At 40.5% G+C, this 24,691-nt stretch overlaps 1 protein-coding gene across 5 annotated transcripts in view; it reads right to left on the bottom strand.

The window, feature by feature from the left end:
• Nucleotides 1-24,691, bottom strand: part of LOC137418504 (tyrosine-protein phosphatase non-receptor type 13) — a 240,305-nt gene that overhangs the window by 100,689 nt on the left and 114,925 nt on the right. For all 5 annotated transcript variants that reach the window (XM_068104581.2, XM_068104582.2, XM_068104580.2 and 2 more), the window contains exons 18-22: nucleotides 21,792-21,899; nucleotides 21,572-21,706; nucleotides 4,611-4,822; nucleotides 4,418-4,492; nucleotides 4,104-4,197 (exon numbers count right to left, since the gene is read on the bottom strand). In XM_068104581.2, the coding sequence (XP_067960682.2) occupies nucleotides 4,104-4,197; nucleotides 4,418-4,492; nucleotides 4,611-4,822; nucleotides 21,572-21,706; nucleotides 21,792-21,899 (624 nt within the window). The remainder of the gene's footprint in view (nucleotides 1-4,103; nucleotides 4,198-4,417; nucleotides 4,493-4,610; nucleotides 4,823-21,571; nucleotides 21,707-21,791; nucleotides 21,900-24,691) is intronic.

The raw sequence follows: 24,691 nt of genomic DNA, 5'->3' as shown, positions 1-24,691 counted from the left end.
AAAAATTATACTATCTGGATCCGGATCTTCACAAAAATCGAGTCGATTCGTCCTTGTTACACACCCAACATGTCCAACAAGTTTCGTCCAAATCGGTCCACAACATTTTGAGATATCCTGCTATATATCATTTTTGGCCATATCATTCAATGGTGAAGAATCACTTAAAAATTATACTATCTGGATCCGGATCTTCACAAAAATCGAATCGATTCTTCCTTGTTACACACCCAACGGGTCCAACAAGTCTCGTCCAAATCCGTCCATAACGTTTTGAGATATCCTGCTATATATCATTTTTGGCCATATCAGGCACATTACCCTGTGCAGGCATATCATATCAGGCATACCACTGGTTCAATAGTGAATAATCACTTAAAAATTACACTATCTGGATCCGGATCTTCACAAAAATCGAGTCGATTCGTCCTTGTTACACACCCAACATGTCCAACAAGTTTCGTCCAAATCGGTCCACAACATTTTGAGATATCCTGCTATATATCATTTTTGGCCATATCATTCAATGGTGAAGAATCACTTAAAAATTATACTATCTGGATCCGGATCTTCACAAAAATCGAATCGATTCTTCCTTGTTACACACCCAACCTGTCCAACAAGTTTCGTCCAAATCGGTCCACAACATTTTGAGATATCCTGCTATATATCATTTTTGGCCATATCATTCAATAGTGAAGAATCACTTTAAAATTATACTATCTGGATCCGGATCTTCACAAAAATCGAATCGATTCTTCCTTGTTACACACCCAACCTGTCCAACAAGTTTCGTCCAAATCGGTCCACAACATTTTGAGATATCCTGCTATATATCATTTTTGGCCATATCATTCAATAGTGAAGAATCACTTAAAATTATACTATCTGGATCCGGATCTTCACAAAAATCGAATCGATTCTTCCTTGTTACACACCCAACCTGTCCAACAAGTTTCGTTCAAATCCGTCCACAACTTTTTGAGATATCCTGCTATATATCATTTTTGGCCAAATCATTCAATAGTGAAGAACCACTTAAAATTATACTATCTGGATCCCGATCTTCACAAAAATCGAATCGATTCTTCCTTGTTACACACCCAACGGGTCCAACAAGTCTCGTCCAAATCCGTCCATAACGTTTTGAGATATCCTGCTATATATCATTTTTGGCCATATCAGGCACATTACCCTGTGCAGGCATATCATATCAGGCATATCACTGGTTCAATAGTGAAGAATCACTTTAAAATTATACTATCTGGATCCGAATCTTCACAAAAATCGAGTCGATTCTTCCTTGTTACACACCCAACCTGTCCAACAAGTTTCGTCCAAATCCGTCCACAACATTTTGAGATATCCTGCTATATATCATTTTTGGCCATATCATTCAATAGTGAAGAATCACTTAAAAATTATACTATCTGGATCCGGATCTTCACAAAAATCGAATCGATTCTTCCTTGTTACACACCCAACCTATCCAACAAGTTTCGTCCAAATCCGTCCACAACATTTTGAGATATCCTGCTATATATCATTTTTGGCCATATCACTCAATGGTGAAGAATCACTTAAAAATTATACTATCTGGATCCGGATCTTCACCAAAATCGAATCGATTCTTCCTTGTTACACACCCAACCTGTCCAACAAGTTTCGTCCAAATCCGTCCACAACATTTTGAGATATCCTGCTATATATCATTTTTGGCCACATCATTCAATAGTGAAGAATCACTTAAAATTATACTATCTGGATCTGGATCTTCACAAAAATCGAATCGATTCTTCCTTGTTACACACCCAACCTGTCCAACAAGTTTCGTTCAAATCCGTCCACAACATTTTGAGATATCCTGCTATATATCATTTTTGGCCATATCATTCAATAGTGAAGAACCACTTAAAATTATACTATCTGGATCCGGATCTTCACAAAAATCGAATCGATTCTTCCTTGTTACACACCCAACCTGTCCAACAAGTTTCGTTCAAATCCGTCCACAACCTTTTGAGATATCCTGCTATATATCATTTTTGGCCATATCATTCAATAGTGAAGAACCACTTAAAATTATACTATCTGGATCCCGATCTTCACAAAAATCGAATCGATTCTTCCTTGTTACACACCCAACCTGTCCAACAAGTTTCGTTTAAATCCGTCCACAACTTTTTGAGATATACTGCTATATATCATTTTTGGCCATATCATTCAATAGTGAAGAACCACTTAAAATTATACTATCTGGATCCCGATCTTCACAAAAATCGAATCGATTCTTCCTTGTTACACACCCAACCTGTCCAACAAGTTTCGTTCAAATCTGTCCACAACTTTTTGAGATATCCTGCTATATATCATTTTTGGCCATATCATTCAATAGTGAAGAATCACTTAAAATTATACTATCTGGATCCGGATCTTCACAAAAATCGAATCGATTCTTCCTTGTCACACACCCAACGGGTCCAACAAGTCTCGTCCAAATCCGTACATAACGTTTTGAGATATCCTGCTATATATCATTTTTGGCCATATCATTCAATAGTGAAGAATCACTTAAAATTATACTATCTGGATCCGGATCTTCACAAAAATCGAATCGATTCTTCCTTGTTACACACCCAACCTGTCCAACAAGTTTCGTCCAAATCCGTCCACAACTTTTTGAGATAACCTGCTATATATCATTTTTGGCCATATCACTCAATGGTGAAGAATCACTTAAAAATTATACTATCTGGATCCGGATCTTCAGAAAAATCGAATCGATTCTTCCTTGTTACACACCCAACCTATCCAACAAGTTTCGTCCAAATCCGTCCACAACATTTTGAGATATCCTGCTATATATCATTTTTGGCCATATCACTCAATGGTGAAGAATCACTTAAAAATTATACTATCTGGATCCGGATCTTCACCAAAATCGAATCGATTCTTCCTTGTTACACACCCAACCTGTCCAACAAGTTTCGTCCAAATCCGTCCACAACATTTTGAGATATCCTGCTATATATCATTTTTGGCCACATCATTCAATAGTGAAGAATCACTTAAAATTATACTATCTGGATCTGGATCTTCACAAAAATCGAATCGATTCTTCCTTGTTACACACCCAACCTGTCCAACAAGTTTCGTTCAAATCCGTCCACAACATTTTGAGATATCCTGCTATATATCATTTTTGGCCATATCATTCAATAGTGAAGAACCACTTAAAATTATACTATCTGGATCCGGATCTTCACAAAAATCGAATCGATTCTTCCTTGTTACACACCCAACCTGTCCAACAAGTTTCGTTCAAATCCGTCCACAACCTTTTGAGATATCCTGCTATATATCATTTTTGGCCATATCATTCAATAGTGAAGAACCACTTAAAATTATACTATCTGGATCCCGATCTTCACAAAAATCGAATCGATTCTTCCTTGTTACACACCCAACCTGTCCAACAAGTTTCGTTTAAATCCGTCCACAACTTTTTGAGATATACTGCTATATATCATTTTTGGCCATATCATTCAATAGTGAAGAACCACTTAAAATTATACTATCTGGATCCCGATCTTCACAAAAATCGAATCGATTCTTCCTTGTTACACACCCAACCTGTCCAACAAGTTTCGTTCAAATCTGTCCACAACTTTTTGAGATATCCTGCTATATATCATTTTTGGCCATATCATTCAATAGTGAAGAATCACTTAAAATTATACTATCTGGATCCGGATCTTCACAAAAATCGAATCGATTCTTCCTTGTTACACACCCAACCTGTCCAACAAGTTTCGTCCAAATCCGTCCATAACGTTTTGAGATATCCCACAATGTATAGTTTTTGGCCCAATCTCCCAATGGTGAAGAATCACTTTAAAAAATTATAGTAGCCGGATCCGAATCCGGATCTTCAACAAAATCGAATCATTTCGTCCTTGTCACATACGCTACATCTCTGCGAAATTTCGTCCGAACCCGTCCACAACTTTTTAAGATATCTTGTTCACAAACGGACAGACAGGGGTGAAAACCTAACCTCCATGCACCTTTGGTGGTGGAGGTAACAAATCAGTGTGACCAACCTGTTTGCATTTTGCCCTTTTTTGCTGCCGGTCCCTCAGCAATGATGGTTTTGATATAGATCCCTCCATGTTTCACAGTGGTGTTAATCCCACCCTGGAGTAGAGCATGGTAATTAACATCCTACACAAGTATCTCATGCATCATGCGACACACAGAATGCACATGCTTACATCCCATTTACGGCACAAGGTAACATGCAACACCAAACATGACGCCACATGTACTCTGGAAAATAATTACCGAATGTGTCACATGTGGTCACACCCCTTAGGCCCAACGATGGAGAGACCGCTGTATCCATTATGGAGCTTACCGTAACTGTGAAACCGATGTTTCCCTCTTCTTTTGTCAGCTCCAGGATGTATAGGTCGACATTACCAGCCTTGTGCTATTTAGGACACACAAAAGAAAGTCTGCCAACGTCTTTGACATTGTGCAGTTCAAAACAGTTTATAATGAGTGATGCTCCTTTTGTATGACGCACAAAAGAGCACGTGTTCACTCACCAAGCCATTGTAGTTATTGTGGTTCCGATTATGGTCGGAACCCAACGATGTCCGAGCAGCCATTCCCTGTGCCCCTCGTGTGATTTCTGACCAGTGTTGTTCGCTCTCAATGCTCGATACCTCCGAGATGACACTGTTGGTCTTGCAGGAGTGCGGGATCGAATCGGACTGGATGGCACGAGGCCCTGGGATGTTGTGCTTTGGATCATTCCCTGCCAACAATCACAAAGTCGCACCTTCTTTGGTGCACACGGAGCAAACTTCTAAATGGCAACAACAACTTACTCTGGAGCAATCTTTTTGATTTAAATTATTCTACCATGATTAATAAACTAACTAGAATGGCACTCGGTAGAGCGCAAACCTCCGCCAGGCTGAACAATTTATGGTTTCTATCCCACCGACAGACCTGATCTGGATCCGGACCTCCAAAATCGAATCGCTTGTTCTTGTCACTTAACCAACTTATCCACAAAGTTTTGTCAAAACTCGTCGAATTTTTTTTGAAATATCATGCTATATATCGTTTTTGGCCCCATCTCTCAATGGTGAAGAATCATTTTTAAAAAATTAAAATTATTAATGCATCCGGATCCGTATTCAGCTTCACTATCCAGATTGGGAGAAACGTGTGATGTGGCAGAAGACCTAATTGATGAACTAGGTGTTCACTTGTGCCATCTCAGGTCACGCTGGAGTGCATGAGGTCTATGAACTGCAACACGTCCGCATAAAGGAGCTATGTGCCAAGGAAGACCAACTCAACCCTTCAAAGAATGTGGATCTGTGAACACTACCACCATGGAGAAGAAGTTTAGAGCAGCACAGAAAGAGAACTATCAGATTGGCACCTCGAAGACCGCCCATATCGCTCAACCAGATATTCCAGATGTAACGGTTGGCCATGGATGGGAGTTGAGGGATGGCAAGCTAGAAACACTATGGTATGTAGGGAAAGTTTGATGGAGACAGCACTGACTGTGATCAAGTTGAACAATAATCACAGAGCACTTCCAAAAAAAAAAAAAATGTTATACCACAGCAGCTCGTCAGTATCATCGATGAACCAATAGAGTCTGACAATGTGGGCTCAGATGACTCGGATGCAGAACTGCCAGATATCAATTTGGTGGAGACAGCACTGACCGTGATCAAGATTGCCAATGTTCACAGATATCCCATATCAGTTTGGTGGAGACAGCACTGACCGTGATCAAGATAGCCAATGTTCACAGATATCCCATATCAGTTTGGTGGAGACAGCACTGATGGTGATCAAGATTGCCAATGTTCACAGATATCCCATATCAGTTTGGTGGAGACACCACTGATGGTGATCAAGATTGCCAATGTTCACAGATATCCCATATCAGTTTGGTGGAGACACCACTGATGGTGATCAAGATTGCCAATGTTCACAGATATCCCATATCAGTTTGGTGGAGACACCACTGATGGTGATCAAGATTGCCAATGTTCACAGATATCCCATATCAGTTTGGTGGAGACAGCACTGACCGTGATCAAGATTGCCAATGTTCACAGATATCCCATATCAGTTTGGTGGAGACAGCACTGACCGTGATCAAGATTGCCAATGTTCACAGATATCCCATATCAGTTTGGTGGAGACAGCACTGACCGTGATCAAGATAGCCAATGTTCACAGATATCCCATATCAGTTTGGTGGAGACAGCACTGATGGTGATCAAGATTGCCAATGTTCACAGATATCCCATATCAGTTTGGTGGAGACACCACTGATGGTGATCAAGATTGCCAATGTTCACAGATATCCCATAACAGTTTGGTGGAGACAGCACTGATGGTGATCAAGATTGCCAATGTTCACAGATATCCCATATCAGTTTGGTGGAGACACCACTGATGGTGATCAAGATTGCCAATGTTCACAGATATCCCATATCAGTTTGGTGGAGACAGCACTGATGGTGATCAAGATTGCCAATGTTCACAGATATCCCATATCAGTTTGGTGTAGACAGCACTGATAGTGATACAACAACAACAACAACATGCATTTTAAGGCCATTTTCCCTGCTAGAGCGGGGGTTAGCCTTGCGGTCCCCATGACAATCTTCTCCATTTTGCCCTATTTTCTGCATCTCTCCTTGTTAACCCCCTTGCCCGCATTTCTTATTCCACCATCTTTAGCCAAGTCTTTCTCGGTCTTCCCCGTCCTCTACTTCCTTCAACATTCATTTCCATCACTCTTCTCAACCAGTCACTTTCATCCTTCCTCAACACATGACCAAACCATCTCAACCTGTTCCTCTTCACAGCATCAATCACAGGCTCTATTCCCATCATCTTTCGCTATTCATCATTTGTCTTCCTCTCTCTCAACGATACTCCGCACATCCACCGAACCATTCGCATTTCCACCCTTTCCAGCCTTCGTTGCTGCTCTACATTCACGACCCATGTCTCGCTCCCATAAATCATAACACTTCTCACACATACAGCATACACCTTTCCCTTCAGCTTCAACGACACTCCCCTCCTCATCAGCACGCCACTCAGTTCCCGAAACTTCTTCCATGCACATCTCACTCCAGCAACCGTTGCCGTGTCTGATCCACCTTCTCCATTCAGCATGTCTCCGAGGTAGCAAAATGTTTTCACACCTTTCAGCTTCACGCCGTCTCCAAGATCCAACTCAACATTTCCTCCATCTACAGCTCCCTCTGGGCACACCTTACATTTGAATGTGGCTGCCACACTGGTTAATGACCCTCTCAGACCACTACATTTTTGATGAACCCACTCAGCGCACATTGTACATTGAATGGAGTTCACTCCGACACCCTTCCTGCACACAGCACATGGCCACTTCCCAGTTCTTTCCACCTCACCACATGCTTTACCACTTGCCATCACCTTCGTCTTTCCGATATTCACCTTCAGACCTTTTGTCTCCATACATTCCTTCCACTTGTTCATCTTTTCCTTCAGTCCATCCATACTTTCCGCAATCAACACCAGATCATCTGCATACAACAACTCCCACGGTAAACCCTCCTTTACGTTCTGAGCCAGCACCTCCATCACAGCTACAAATAGTAGTGGACTTAGTACCGACCCCTGATGCACTCCCACCTTCACCTCAAACTCACCACTGTTCCCGTCCTTCGTCCTTACAGCTGTGCACGCTCTTTTGTACATTGCCATCACTACTCTGATCAACCATTCCTCCACTTCTAACTTCCTCAATGCCCATGTCAATACTTTGAGTGGAACCCTATCGAATGCTTTCTCCAGATCAACAAACCCAAGAGACAACTTCTTCCACTTCTCCATGTACTTCTCCTGCAACTGCCTCACAATAAAGAGCACGTCTGTCATTTCTCTTCCTGGCATAAACCCAAACTGCATTTCGTCGATCTTCACCTTCTTCCTTATCCTTCTCTCCAACACCCTTTCCAATACCTTCATTCCATGCTCCAATAACTTTATCGCTCGGTACGAGCCACACTCCAGAGGGTCACCTTTCCCCTTGTATAGCAGGACGAGGGTACTCAGTTCCCAATCCACTGGAATGCGGCCTTCCTTCACCACCAGACTACAGATCTCTGTCATGCTCTTCACACCCCAACTTCCTGCTGCCTTCAACATATCTCCCACAAATCCTGTCGGCCCTCCCGCTTTTCTACTCTTCATTGCTTTTATCGCTTCCTCAACTTCCTTCTCAGTTATCTTCTCTGCCGGTCCTAAAACTGGGTTACTCTCAATGTTGCCATCCCATTCATTCTCTGTATTCAACAGCATTTCCATATATCTTTTCCATCTTCCTTTAATTCCATCTGGGTCCACAACGAATTGTCCCACTTCATCCTTCAAGCAACTCACCCCCATCACATCACACCTCTCTTTCGCTATCTGCTTTGCAATCCTGAATACCGCTCTCTGACCCTCTTCCGAATCCAAGCATTCTCCGAACATTTTCCTACATGCCTCCTGCGCCTTTGCTACCTCTTTCTTTGCAGCCTTCTTGGCTGCCTTATAACTTTCATGCTTTGCTTTTTCTGCTCCCGTACCCTTTGCCTTCTGCCACTCCTTGAACTTCTTCCTCTTCTCGTCAATCCTCTTTCCAACTTCATCATCCCACCACCATGTTTCCGAGTGCCTCGGTGGTCCTTTTGTCCATCCACATACCTCACCAACGGCTCCCAACAGACTATCTTTCATTGACATCCAACCACGTTCAAGCTCAACCACATCATCCTCTACCCTAATGTGGAAGTGTAAATTTATGAAGCAAGCAATTTCTATGAGCCTCAACCCTCCATTCCTAGTCTGCATGTGTCTTTTTGTGGTTTCCATGCAAATTTGGGATCCCCTGCAGTTGGCAAGTTGTCTCCAGCACTGACCAGAATCGTGGCTTGAGAAGAGTAAAAAGCAATGGTGAACCACATATTGTCACCAATGACTGATGGAACATTATTACAAATAGGGGAATATGTAATACAGATGGGATGTGTTTTTGGAAAATAATGTGATGTTGGATCGAGTGTCTTATTGAATTATATAAGCAAGTTGGAGAAAGATATTGTTTTCTTGGTAAATAATTAAATAATACAACTGATGCCACAATGTCAAACTAGGTAATTGTTGGATCATCAAGGTTTGCTTACCAATGTGCTCGGTGAGCAAGCTTTCATTGTGACTGTGAGTAATCGACTCAGCACGAAGTCTGAACTAGATAAGTGAATGTAAAGTACTTGGTAATTATTGCAGAGTCGAACAATGGAAGCGGATAAATCGCTCTGCGCTGACCGTTGTAAAGACAGTTCAGCGGACGCTTTTTCTTTCTTACTTGGAGTTTATTTAATAAATAGTTTATGAAATTGCCAGCGTTCTCAGGAAAATCTCTCAACAAGAACGATAATTAAACACTGAATCAAAATAGCTTATTAGTATTTGATAAGGGTTAGTCTGAAATATGAAAAATCCTATGGAAAATCCATGGAGGCTAGCCCTCTCTGGCTCTCTGCTTCTCAGTAAAATCTTTTGTGGGATTGCAGTAGGATTTGACTTATGATGAAAAAGATGAGTTTGCAGATTGAAAAAAGGATGGGATTGCCATAGCTATTGAAGTGACTGTTTTGCTTTGAAATAAAGTAAGTGGTCTTTGTTCTTGTCGTGTCGAAAATGAGTAAAAGATATATCCACTTCACTGAGAATGACCTTCAGATGTTCTTGAAGGGATTAGAGAGACGGGGCTCCGAGGTGTTTTGCAGGAGACAATGGAAAAGCAGAAAACCGTATTAAAGAATTTGGAATGCAAACCGGCCATCAGCGGGAGGCAACCTCATCCTCGACACCTACTCCCTCCCACCCAAACTTTGCCCAACCAATCCTATTGCTCTCCTCCCCTCTCTTCGCTCCACCCCCCTCCACTTGTACCCTCCCACCCAAACTTTGCCCAACCAATCCTACTGCTCTCCTCCCCTCTCTTCGCTCCTCCCCCCTCCTCTTGCTCCTCCCACTTGAAATATTTTAAAAATCAGAACGAATGACCAAATAACCAGGATTAGCACTGGGTCTGTAAGATGTTGGTTTGCTGTACTTAGGATACTTCACTTGGCTGGTTGATTCTGTATGTTAACTGTATACTGTGCATGCTGGTGTTTGGTATGATGTTTCTTTGTGCATCCCTACTGTACCAGGATTTTCACTTTGGACTTTGATCTAGGATTTGTTGTAAATCTTCCTTGTGTGTTTTTGTGAATTGTACCATGCTCTCCTTGGTTTGACTAAGTTATTGTTTCTTGCTGTGTATTTTCTGGCAGACAGAAAGTGTTGTCCTCCTCGGGAATTAAATTTGTGACTCTCTTCTGACAAGTTGATGGACATTGAATTTCTTGGTTCATCTATTACATACCTTCCTACTGCAGGAAAATATCCCTAACGCTTCTCTTTTAATGCCTCCCTTACTGTCACCTCTTTCAACCTCCACACCTTCATTCTCGGTTGGTACTTCACCCGCCGAGCTCTCCTCGCACCTTTCACCCTTATGTCGCAGACAACCAAGTGGTGCTGTGAAACAGCCTCCTCCCCCGGGATCACCTTTGTGTCCCGGAGGTGCCCCCTATCTCGCCTACGCACCATCAGGTAGTCAACGGTTGTCGTCGACCCACCGGACGTGTCTGTAACAAGCTTATTATCCCCTTTCTGGAACTGAGTGTTACAAATCAACAAATCAGCTCCATCAGCAAACTCCAAAATCCTTTCACCTTCTCCATTTCTCACACCATATCCGTAACCCCTATGAACTCCCTCTAAACCATCCATACTCCTTCCCACATGTCCATTTAGGTCTCCTCCTACCACAACAACTTCCTCATCTTTCACGTTTTCCATCAGCTTCCCTATCGCACACCAGAACTTGTCCTTCTCTTCATCGCTCCGACCAACCTGCAGAGCATATCCCGAGATGACGTTCACCAAGAGCTTTCCAATCATCATTTTCACCATCATCAACCTATCACTCACTGTAGTCACACTCACCACACTGTCTACAAACTCCTCAGAAAACAGGACACCAACACCATTCACACCTTCTGGGCACCTTTGCCACACAAACTTGTATTTCTGTCCCTGCCTACCCTTCGCCATTCTCACACCACTTCCCTTCCATCTCGTCTCTTGCACACAACATATGTCCACTCTTCTTCTGACCAATACTTCCACCACTTCTCCTGATCTCCCTGTCATTGTCCCTACATTCCATGTCCCAAACCTCAGAAACCGATCTCCACTTCGGGCTGTACCCTGCCCATATGTAGTTGTGATTGTCATGGTTCTCTTTTTGAGGCAATGTTTTTTTGTGGCCGGATGCCCTTCCTGACGCCAACCCTCTTCACTGATAGTGCACTGATAGTGATCAGCACTGATAGTGATCAAGATTGATAATGTTCACAGATACCCCATATCAGTTTGGTGTAGATGTCGTGGCAGTGATTCGAAGTATACCAGAATAATGAGTATTCTCCCCCCGCGATACCCTCCCAATCCTCTGGGGGGCAGTCTAAGACCATAAATGACATTTCCACTCCCTGCCAGACGACCTCCCTGTGAGGTCTGTCGCTGCCAAGGTCGGTATATTGGAATCCTTGCACCCTAGAAATGAAGTGTTATGTTCTCCCTGTAGCCGTGTCCCCCCTCCCCCCCACCCCCCGAGGCTCCTCACTGTCTGGACCACCTCTGATTTCTCAGTATGGGATGAGGGGAGGGGGGGGGGACCATGTATAATGACCGGCTTGACGGTGAGAACTCTAAGATTTTCGGTGGATGGCCTCGAGGCGCTTCCTTGTGCATTGTACGCATCACGACTTGCTTCTTGCTAATGTGGGTCGTGCTGCCGTGCGCCGGGAGCTGCCGTCTTGGCGCATGGACTGAGAATATTCCGTGCACGTTAATTAATAATTTCTATAATAAACCTCATGTACCACAGTTCCAGTGCCTCCTGGGATTCTTCCTGGGGTTAAGGGGGAACGGGGGGCTGACTGCTGCCCCCACATGATCAAGATTGATCAAGTCCGTGATCAAGATTGACAATGTTCACAGATATCCCATATCAGTTTGGTGGAGACAGCACTGACCGTGATCAAGATTGACAATGTTCACCAGTGAATGAACTCTATGCCCGCTTTTGAATCTATGCCCGCTTTGATTTTGAATATATTACCCAGTATACCTTGCATGGTGCTAGCTTGTTCATTTGTTAATGTGCATACATTGTGTCATGCTAGTTTCACCCTTCATCATATCCGTAATCTTCATGACCATATGTTACATCATAGAAGCATAAAATATAGAATTGGCACATGAATGAGTTGTTGATGCATTGAATCCCAAGAATGTATCGCTCGCGGCTTTTCCTTGTTCCATTAACGAGTGCCATTTTTGAAGTTGACATAACTTTGGCAGTTTATGTCATTAAATCATAGTTATGGTGTCAAATGTTAGGTATGTGGACACAGTTTATTTTAATATATGACTTTATGACTTCGATGAATAAAGTCTCTCATATGCACTTCAAACAAAAGTAAATGTAGAAGGTTGACAATTTTTGTGACGTGCCGGATATGTACGTGGGGTGCGGGCATATGTAGTCCAAGAACTCACATGAAATATTTCTGAAACATGATAATATTGATTGCAGAAGAACCAGCAGAAGCTAAGCTTTCATTTGGTGCCTGAATTGCATGTATTTTGCTATCATGATTGCACAAGTTACCAAATTATGGAACATGGAAATCGAGTGTGATGCGAATCGACCACGGTCGCCTTTTGAGGCTTCCTCTAAATATTGATCCAAAATGACAAGTTCATCCCAACTTATGTCATGTTAACATTTGATTTCATGTTTAGGATACTCTAGGGCACCAGAAAAATATAGTGTCAGAAGTTTGTGGGATAGTGGGGTGGAAGGGAGAGATGGTACACCAGCATCTTATAGTAGCCCATGGCCTATAAAGATCTACTCAGGCATGAGACTGGGAATGCTCTTGCTTGTTTATTACTTAAATAACTTAAATATCTAGTTACTTTTTTGTTAGATGTGCCATTTTCTTTGTATGTATGTATGTATGTATGTATATATGTATGTATATATATACATATATATATATATTTATATATATATATATATATATATATATATATATATATATATATATATATATATATATATATATATATATATATATATATATATATACATACAGACTTGGCATTTAATATGGAATTATTTTTTTTTGACTTGGGTTTACTTTCTTAACTCAGTATATCAATCTGGTGAGTTTCTTTTGCACTTTGGTGATTTATTTGTTAAAAGAACCATGTCACTGATTGTCTGTCGCAGCAAGAAGTCAACAACAGGATTATATCACAGGTGGCGTGGCAAAATGTAAGGACAGGTGCATTTGATGATTGGCTTCACAATCGGGTATACAAGGGTTGTTGCGTTCTGTAGTAGTGGAAAACAACTGCTGCACATCTCCAAAAGTTATTGCCGCTTCCTCTGGAGATGGTCCGTCAACTTGACAATGCTGTTTGTCATGGAGTGGTGGCTTTACGAAATTACGGCATGAAACAGCGTGCTATTGCTCGGCAGTATGGCATCACTCAAGGTCAGATGTCAAAGATCCTGAAACGAAATGCTCAGAGGGGTGTCCCTACTCCAATACCGAGGCCAGGACGTCCCCGCAGAACCACAAGGAGGGATGATCGCCAGCTGCACCGGTTAGTCCGCAATGGCCATACCAAGTCAGCTAATCGGCTTAGGGCTGAGTGGCAGCAACTGACAAATGTGCCTGTATCCAGAAGGCTAGTCAACCAACGACTGGTTCAAGCAGGCTATCGTGCAAGGCGTCCCCTGAGAAAGCCACGCCTGACCAGACAACACCGCCAGCGCCGATTGCAGTGGGCTAGAGAGCACCGTCAATGGCAGCCAGGACACTGGAATCATGTGATCTTCAGTGAAGAGTCTAGATTTCTGGTCTGTCGTCAAGATGGCCGCGTCCGAGTGCGCAGACAAGTGCATGAAGCCTACAACAAAGATTGTATAGTGCCAAGAGTCCAAGCTGGATGTGGTGGGGTGACCGTTTGGGCTGCTTTTCATGCAGGGGGCAAAACTGACCTGGTTGTTCTGAATGGAAACCTGAACCAGTTCAAGTACAGGGCCATTCTGGAAGAAACATTGCTTCCATTTGCTTGTGCAGACTTTTGAGGAAACTTTGTCTTCCGAGATGACAATGCACGGCCTCATCATGCTCGGATGATCCAACACTTTCTTGCTGACCGTGTTGTAGAGCATATGGAGTGGCCTGCCATGTCCAAGGATATGAATCCGATAGAGAACTTGTGGGCAGAATTAACGCGTCAAATCGACAACTTGGACCAGCAGCCCACCTCTGTGCGTGAATTGCAGCAGGCTATTGTAACTGCATGGCAAGCGATTCCTGTCCAAACCTTGGCAAACCTCCTGAACAGCATGCCTCAACGTGTACGTGCTCTCCTGAATGCTCGTGGGGGTTACACGAAGTACTGAACTGTAATTTTACTGTCCGTAATCCCAGGCCTAATTTAACTTTTGTTTTTGTTAAAAAATTTTTTGGCTAATGTGCAAAATAAAGAGATACTTCTGGAAAACGTACAGAAGTTTAACACAGTACTGTCCGTGAATTGAGTTCGATATCAGTTTACATCACTTTCAAGGATCAATTTATTTGTTTCGAAATGTCAAATGTGGTTTTTGTTTCTTTTAAAGGTCACATTAACAAAATCTAGAATAATTTCAACATAATTCCAATGAACTTTTGGTTCTAAGTCATCTTGAAAGGTAAGTTCACCCCCACAAAAAAAATATTCCATATTAAATGCCAAGTCTGTATGTATACATATATATATATATATATATATGTATATATATATATATATATATATATATATATATATATATATATATATATATATATATATATATATATATATATATATATATATATATATATAGTGCATTCAGAAAGCATTCAAACCTTCACTTTTTTCACATTTTGTTATGTTGCAGCCTTATGCTGAAATCGTTTATATTCATTTTTTCCCTCAGCAATCTACACTCAATACCCCATAATGACAAAGAGAAAACAGGATTTTAGAAAGTTTTGCAAATTTATTAAAAAGAAAAAACTGAAATATCACATTGACATAAGTATTCAGACCCTTTGCTATGACACTTGAAATTTAGCTCAGGTGCCTCCCATTTCTCTTGATCATCTTTGAGATGTTTCTACACCTTGATTGGAGTCCACCTGTGGTACACTCAATTGATTGGACACGATTTGGAAAGGCACACACCTGTCTATATAAGGTATCACAGCTGACAATGCATATCAGAGCAAACAAGCCATAAGGTCGAAAGAACTGCCTGCAGAGCTCAGAGACAGGATTGTGTCGAGGCACAGATCTGGGGAAGCCTACAAAAAATTCTGCTGCATTGAAGGTTCCCAAGAGCACAGTGGCCTCCATAATTCTTAAATGGAAGAAGTTTGGAACAACCAGGACTCTTCCTAGAGCTGGCCGCCAGGCCAAACTGAGCAATCGGGGGAGAAGGGCCTTGGTTATAGAGGTGACCAATAACCCGATGGCCACTCTGGCTGAGCTCCAGATATCCTGTGTGGAGATGGGAGAGACTTCCAGAAAGACAACCATCACTGCAACACTCCACCGATCTGGGCTTTATGGCAAAGTGGCCAGACGGAAGCCTCTCCTAGGTGAAAGACACATGCAAGCCCGCTTGGAGTTTGCAAAAAAGCACCTAAAGGACTCTCAGACTGTGAGAAACAAGATTCTGTGGTCTGATGAAACCAAGATTGAACTGTGTGGCCTCAATTCTAAGCGTCATGTCTGGAGGAAACCAGGCACCGCTCATCACCGGCCCAATACCATCCCAACGGTAAAGCATGGTGGTGGCAGCATCATGCTGTGGGGGTGTTTTTCAGCAGCAGGCACTGGGGGACTGTTCAAGGTTGAGGGAACAATGAACGGAGCAAAGTACAGAGATATCCTCAATGAAAACCTGAAACAGAGCGCTCAGGACCTCAGACTGGGCCGAAGGTTCACCTTCCAACAGGACAATGACCCTAAGCACACAGCCAAGACAACGCAGTAGTGGCTTAGGGACAACTCTGTGAAGGTCCTTGAGTGGCCCAGCCAGAGCTCTGACTTGAACCCAATCGAACATCTCTGGAGAGACCTCAAAATGGCTGTCCACCGACGGTCCCCATCCAACCTGACAGAGCTTGAGAGGATCTGCAGAGAAGAATGGCAGAAAATCCCCAAATCCAGGTGTGCAAAGCTTGTCGCGTCATACCCAAGAAGACTCAAGGCTGTAATCGCTGCCAAAGGTGCTTCAACTAAGTAGAGTTAAGGGTATGAATACTTATGTCAATATGATATTTCAGTTTTTCCTTTTTAATAAATTTGCAAAACTTTCTAAAATCCTGTTTTCTCTTTGTCATTATGGGGTATTGAGTGTAGATTGATGAGGGAAAAAATGAATTTAAACGATTTCAGCATAAGGCTGCAACATAACAAAATGTGAAAAAGTGAAGGGGTCTGAAAACTTTCTGAATGCACTGTATATCTATATATTGTGGCGGACACAAGCAAGAGGACACAAATTCAACGCACCAGCAGGTGGCGCGAACGTCCAGGCGGGGAACTGGAAGGCATGCCCCCCCTATCGACCGACCGGCCACGCCCGGGGACTAGGCGTGACCCCGGCACATATATGCGGGCTCCAAGCTCGAGCCCGCCCAGTGCAACAGTTTGAGCTTTCTTAATAAAGACTCTTTAGGAGTTTAGGTTATCAAACGCATTGTGGCCTACCTCTTTGGCAAGCAAGTTGTGTGCGTAGCACCGCACTTCAATATTATATATATATATATATATATATATATATATATATATATATATATACATATATATATATATGTATGTATGTATGTATGTATGTATGTATGTATGTATGTATATATATATATATATATATATATATATATATATATATATATATATATATATATATATATATATATATATATATATGTATGTATGTATGTATGTATGTATGTATATATATATATATATATATATATATATATATATATATATATATATATATATATATATATATGTATGTATGTATGTATGTATGTATGTATGTATGTATGTATGTATGTATATATATATATATATATATATATATATATATATATATATATATATATATATATATATATATATGTATATATATTATATATATATATATATATATATATATATATATATATATATATATATATATATATGTGTGTGCTTTTTTAAATTATTTTTTTTGTATACTGAATCGAGGCTGCAACTACCCCTTGTGTGGTCCTCGGCGAGCCTCCTCCCCTTAAACCGAAGTCCCTTACGAGGGGGAGAGGGAGGAAGAGAACCGCTCGTCTGGGTAGACAGCCGAGCCGCCGTTCCCTTCTATGACTCCTCCATACTGCCGCGTCCCGGGCGGGTGTCAGGGAGCGGTGTGGAACAAACAAAGAAACAACCAGAGTGAAAACTGAGTACTCCCTTTCAGCGTGCGTCATTGCCGAGCCCCCTTCGGTGCCCGGCAATGACGTTATACAGCACCTGGAGATGGCATAGGAAAGGAGCGGTGTACAACAAACAAAGAAACAACCATGTGAGAAACATCTATATGCTTTAGAAGATGCTTCTTAATAGTTGTACACCGCTCCTTTCCTATGCCATCTCCAGGCGCTGCATAACGTCATTGTCGGGCACCGAAGGGGGCTCGGCAATGACGCACGCTGAAAGGGAGTACTCAGTTTTCACTCTGGTTGTTTCTTTGTTTGTTGTACACCGCTCCTTTCCTATGCCATCTCCAGGTGCTGTATAACGTCATTGCCGGGCACCGAAGGGGGCTCGGCAATGACGCACGCTGAAAGGGAGTACTCAGTTTTCACTCTGGTTGTTTCTTTGTTTGTTGCACACCGCTCCCTTCCTATGCCATCTCCAGGTGCTGTATAACGTCATTGCCGGGCACCGAAGGGGGCTCGGCAATGACGCACACTGAAAGGGAGTACTCAGTTTTCACTGTGGTTGTTTCTTTGTTTGTTGTAAACCGCTCCCTTCCTATGCCATCTCCAGGCGCTGCATAACATCATTGTCGGGCACCGAGGGGTGTTGGCAATGACGCACGCTGAAAGGGAGTACTCAGTTTTCACTCTGGTTTCTTGCTTGTTACTTGGCAAAAAAAAAAAAAATTTGCAAGTATGTTGATCACTCCGGTTTGTGTGTTTGTTTGTTTGTCTGTCAGCTCACTTATACTTGCCTACAGGTCACAATTTTAAACCGATCTTCACGAAACTTTACGAAATGGTAGAGTTCGTGGTCCTACAAAATCCTATATATTTTTGGGGTCAAAAGGTCAAAAGGTCAACATAGGCCAAAGGTCAACCACCTTTTTCAAATTTCTAAAATCCTCAATTTTCATCCGATTGACTAGAAATTTGAATAGGATATACATTTTGGCGAATTGAATTCAACCATCAACTATTTTTGAGATCAGCATAGGCCAAAAGGTCAACATAGGCCAAAGGTCAACCACTTTTTTAAAATTTCTAAAATCCGCAATTTTCATCCGATTGACTTGAAATTTGATTAGGAATTACATATCGGCTTACGCAATTCAACCACCAACTATTTTTGAGATCAGCCTCGGCAAAAAGGTAAACATAGGCCAAAGGTCAACCACCTTTTTTAAAATTTCTAAAATCCTCAATTTTCATCCGATTCACTTGAGATTTGAATGGGATTTACATATCAGCAAAGTGAATTCAACCACCAACTATTTTTGAGATCGGCATCGGCCAAAGGGTCAACATAGGCCAAAGGTCAATGACAATTTCAAATCTCGAAAATCCTCAATTTTCATCCGATTCACTTGAAATTTGAATGGGATTTACATATCAGCAAAGTGAATTCAACCACCAACTATTTTTGAGATCGGCATAGGCCAAAAGGTCAACATAGGCCAAAGGTCAACCACTTTTTTTAATTTCTAAAATCCTCAATTTTCATCCAATTGACTTGGAATTTGAATAGGATTTACATATCGGCTTACTGAATTCAACCACCAACTATTTTTGAGATCAGCATGGGCCAAAAGGTCAACGTAGGCCAAAGGTCAACCCTTTTTTTTTATTTCAAAAAATCCTCAATTTTCATCCTATTGACTTGAAATTTGAATAGGATTTTCATGTCAGCGAACTGAATTTAACCACTAACTATTTTTAAGATCAACATCGGTCATAAGGTTAACATAGGCCAAAGGGCAACAACAATTTCGAATTTCTAAAATCCTCAATTTTCATCCGATTCACTTGAAATTTGAATTGGATTTTCATATCAGCTAACTGAATTCAACCACCAATTATTTAAGAGGACAAAAGGATGCTCTACTGACTGCCATTCTGCTTTGTTCTCTTTTGCCAAGTGTCACTCCATGAGTGATTTTCCATTTGTTTGTTTGTCTGGGCGATATCTCAGCCATCCTTTGAGCTCGGAAGCTGAAATTTCGGCACAACAGTGAGTAAGTACTTCGTCAAAAACAGTATTTTTTGTTTTTTCATTAATCAATTAATTGATGAGTTACTTAATTATTATTGATTAATTAAGTACTTAGACATTTCCTTTCTCTTCTGGGCATTATCTCAGGCAACTTTTTGTGTTAGGAAGCTGATATTTGGACATGCCAATGACCAAGTGATTTGGCTGCAAAGGCTATCTTTGATTTATTAATTAATCAATTGATCAATTAATCGATTAATTATTTAATTATTCGATTAATGCCTTTTTTTTTTTTAACTCACAGATTCTGATGAAATGGTGGTGGTTTATGTGTTCTATGAGCCAATTGATTCATTATTTCATTTTTTTATGATTCCTATTTATTTATTTTCATTATTAATCATTTCTTTATTTTCTTTCTCATCTACGCAATATCTCAGGCACCTTTTGAGCTAGGAAGCTGATATTTGGACATCACAATGACCAAGTGATTTGGCTGTAAAGGCTATTTTTGATTTACTAATTAATCAATTAATCGATTAATTATTCAATTATTCGATTAGTGACTTAATTAATTTTGATCTTTTAAGTTACAGATTCGGATGAAATGGTGGTTGTTTATGTATTCTATTAGCCAATTGATTAATTATTTAATTTTTTATGATTATTATTTATTTATTTTCATTATTAGTCATTTATTTATTTTCTTTCTCATCTGGGCAATACCTCAGGCACCATTTGAGCTAGGAAGCTGATATTTGGACACGACAGTGACCAAGTGATTTGGCTATAAAGGATATTTTTGATTTATTGATTAATCAATGAATCGATGAATTATTTATTGATTCATAAATTCAATATTTAAATTTTCTGATTAATGACTTATTTAATTCATTTTCTAAAAGTTACAGCTTCGGATGAAGCAATGGTGGATTAGATATGCTATTAGCCAATTGATTGATTATTTTATTATTTTATGATTACTATTTATCTATTTTCTTTCTCATCTGGGCAATATCTCAGGAACCTTTTGAGTTAGGAAGCTGATATTTGGACATGACAATGACCAAGTGATTTGACTGTAAAGGGTATTTTTGATTTATTGATCAATTAATTGATTATTTATTTTTTAATTAATCAATAAATTATTTAATTTTTCCATTTAATGACCTATTTAATTAATTTTCAAAAAGTTACAGCTTCGGATGAAGCACTGGTGGTTTTGGTATGCTATTGGCCAATTGATTAAGAAAATATTTTATGATTATTATTCATTGATTTTAATTATGTAATTAATCAATAAATTATTGTACACCTCTCCATCCCAATACAGTCTCTATGCGCTGCATGACGGTATTGCCAGGCGCTAAAGGCGCCCCGGCAATGCCGCGCTGGACGGTGTTATTTTTTTATTCGGCATGGGGGCAGTGTACTTTGAATGCATCTGTACTTGTTTTAATTATTTTTTGCACTTGGTAAATTCAAATGCATCGTGTTGATGACTTGCTCAAAGGAGAAATTGTACGTGACAATCATCACCAAATCTATAAAATCTCGTGTGTTGCCCCACCTATAAAATCAAGGGATATGCAGTATAACCTCAGCGTAATTTATTATGTCAGATTGGACCAAAAATGCAACTTAGATTATAATTCAACAGTTTAAATTTTCAAACCTTGGCTGAAACATTCAGCAAAATTGACTCCAAGACAGAGAAAAACTTAGAAAGAATTGTGAACACAGAGTACAAGATAAAGAAAGAACCCAGGACAAAAGGATTGCTATCAGGTAGGGAACCCACCTGTGGAATGTTCTGCCACCTGAGATCGTGAAATGAGCATCAGGATCTCTGGAGAGGTGGCCTGTAGAAGTTTACGGACTTCGGTGCAGTCCAGACCTCCTATTATGACCGAGTTCACCAGGATAATTTTGTCTCCTACCAAAGTACATGGATAAAATATTACTCTTTTATGGCTATCAAGGTAGACATTGCAAATACCAAGTTCAAGGGAAAGTCTTACCAACACAAAGATGGCCTCCAGTGTGTGCTGGGCCTCCTGGGATGATGAAGCTTACAACAATAGATGGTACAACTTCTCCATCATCTTTCGATTGCACAATATCGAATCCTTAAAATAAAGAATGGAAGAAAAAAACATCAGACACAATTTGTTACGGTCTAAATAATGGATTAATTGCAGGATTCTAACAGACAGTCATGGTTCTTATCTTTGGGGTCAAGAGGTAAATTAGGGCTGCAGTGTGAAAATAAAATTCTGCCAATATGATTTGGTGATGCATCTAATGCCAATATGATATTAAATGAGTAATCGATCCCATATAATAATAACATGCACATTACCCCGCACACACAAAGTGAAAAGCATGGTGAAGTAATTGGTTCACTTTGTCTGTCTGTCTGTCTGCCTGTCTGCCTGTCTGCCTGCCTGTCTGTCTGACAGTGAAACAAAATTGAAAATCATTCCAGACAGGAAACTTATTGTTTTTAGGGACATCATAAAGGACACAAACCACAGGCATGAAGAACTAATTTATCGGCGTAAACTAGTAGTAGGCCTCCACAACCATCCTTGACCATGTTGTGGAATGTTGGCCGAGGCCCTATTTTTTTTTTCCTTTGTTCTGCCCTCATTTTTCACCTTTGTTCAATTTTAAATTAGTTTCCTCCACACCGCTTAGGCAATTGACACAACTTTCAGCATAGGAGTGCCTAATGATCAAGATTCATGATTTTTTTTTAAACAAATCAACCCATGGATAATTTGTTGACAAAGTTAACATGTCAAAAGCCTTTCCACGACATTATAGCCAAGAATCAGGAAGTTTTGGATAATAATACTCGGATTAAATGCAAAGGGGTAACATTATGTATTCCCCGTTTTTTCTGGATCCCTACACTTCATAAAAACCCATATAAGTTTCGGTTTATAGCTGGAGCTGGCCAATGTACTTTGAAACAATTATTGTCAGTTATGGTTAATTCAAGGTTACGGGTGGTTAGGGAGTAATTTGGGAAATATTGTTTAGCAATTAGTAAGAATTCTGGTATTAACTCTTCCTGGAGTATTAGTCCACTTTTGAGTCCTTCGATATGATTACATTCCTCAATATAATAAATCTGTTAATGTTTTTGATTTTTCTACCTCGAACACAAATTTGGATCTCTCCACTCTTTATTTGGACAATATTAAATCTGTAGATTAAATCAGTGGTTAAACTTAAAATTAAGCTCCCCCACTTATCTAAGGAGTTTTAAGATGCAACTCACTTGGACAACCAACAAAGCAAATATGAAGACCAAGGAGATTTCCAAAGAAGTCAGACATAGAGTGGTGGAGAAGCACCGTTTGGGAGAGGGTTATAACAAGATGTAAAAGTCACTCATCATCCCTTTGAGTATGATGGACTAAGTCACACTGATAATGTAGAGGGATGTGATGATGTTGAGGAAGAAAATGATGAAAACCAGTATGACACAACATCTGAGCCATCTGATATGGATGACTCTGTTAGTGAATGTAGTGGCTTTAAATAAGAAGGAAGCCCTCCAATCCCTCCCTCTGAGATAAAAGGGTTTCTTAAGGGCACATTCCATAAAAGGAATGTTGTCATCGGAACCTTTTTTCCAGAGCTCCCTGATTTTATACATTCCACTAAATTGATGATAAAACGGCCCAATGATTTTAATTTCAGCTCCTCCCAACGACACCGGTTAAAGAAGTGTATACAAAAAGCTAGGAATGAACTGTTATCAAAAAATTGAATGGTTGTCACTCCTTCTTGTGTTTGTAATGAGTTTCTCGATTTGTAGCTTGAATATTAATGGAGGATGTAGCTCCATCCGTAAAGTTCAAGTAAGAAATTTTTTATTACAGAAGAAAGTTGACATTGCCCTTTTACAAGAGACCCATGCCAGCAACTGCTGTGTCGCAGAGGGGTGTAGGCTCTTCCCTGGTCTTTCCTTTTTTAGTAACAGGCGCTATAGCAATAACTCTCGTAAAGGCGGTATAGCAATAATTCTTAGGCCTTCCTTTTCCCCTTCATTGCTTAAATTTTGGGAAATACAAAAGGGATCTCTAGCATCCCTAGAATTCCACTACTGTGGAAAATGTTATACTATTTTAATACCTATGCCCCAAGTACACCTGTAGCTCGGCGAGATATAAAAAATAATCTTGGGACACACCTAACTTCCCTCGACAGCCAAAATTCCCGAAAAACCAAAGACAATCATGTTTGTATTGGTGGAGATTTGAATTGTACCCTCCAACCCCAGCTAGACAGGAACAGTGCAGAGCCCCATCCTGCCACCACAACCCCCCTCACCAAATTTTTTAAACAAATTAATTACACAGATATGGAGGATACAGCCCCCATCAATCAGGCAATACACATGTTGTCGATGCATTCGGAATAATATTGTACTTTCTCGCTTGGACAAGTTTTATGTTAACCCTCCACTTGAACGCCTTGTCCTGTCATCCCAAATTTGCCCATCAGGATTCTCAGACCACAGCGCAACATTTTTCAAAATTTCTGTCGCTTGCCCGAAACACAAGAGTGCTTTTTGGAAATTCAATAATAATTTGCCAGTTGATAGTACCTTTAAGGATTTTTTTTCCTGAAATTTGGAATATCCTGGTTGCCTCCCAAGGGAATTTCCCAAACCTCAGACAATGGTGGGATAATGCCAAAACGCACATCAGACTTTTCTGTCAGCAGTATCGTGCGTATGGTATTCAAGACGAAAAAAACCCCATAACCTTACTTGAAGATGAAATCCTGAAATTACAGGAACAGCTCCATGGAATCACAAGTGTCAGCTACCAGGAAATGAGGCTGCAAATTCACGGATAAACGTCCTTGCTGAATTTCATATCTGAAAGGCGAGTACAAAATG

The sequence above is a fragment of the Myxine glutinosa genome, chromosome 8 (genome assembly GCF_964187855.1).
Source record: "Myxine glutinosa chromosome 8, kmMyxGlut1.1, whole genome shotgun sequence".
Lineage (NCBI taxonomy): Eukaryota > Metazoa > Chordata > Myxini > Myxiniformes > Myxinidae > Myxine > Myxine glutinosa.
The sequence above is the reverse complement of the archived record's forward strand: the minus strand, read 5'-3'. Positions and strand labels throughout refer to the sequence as shown.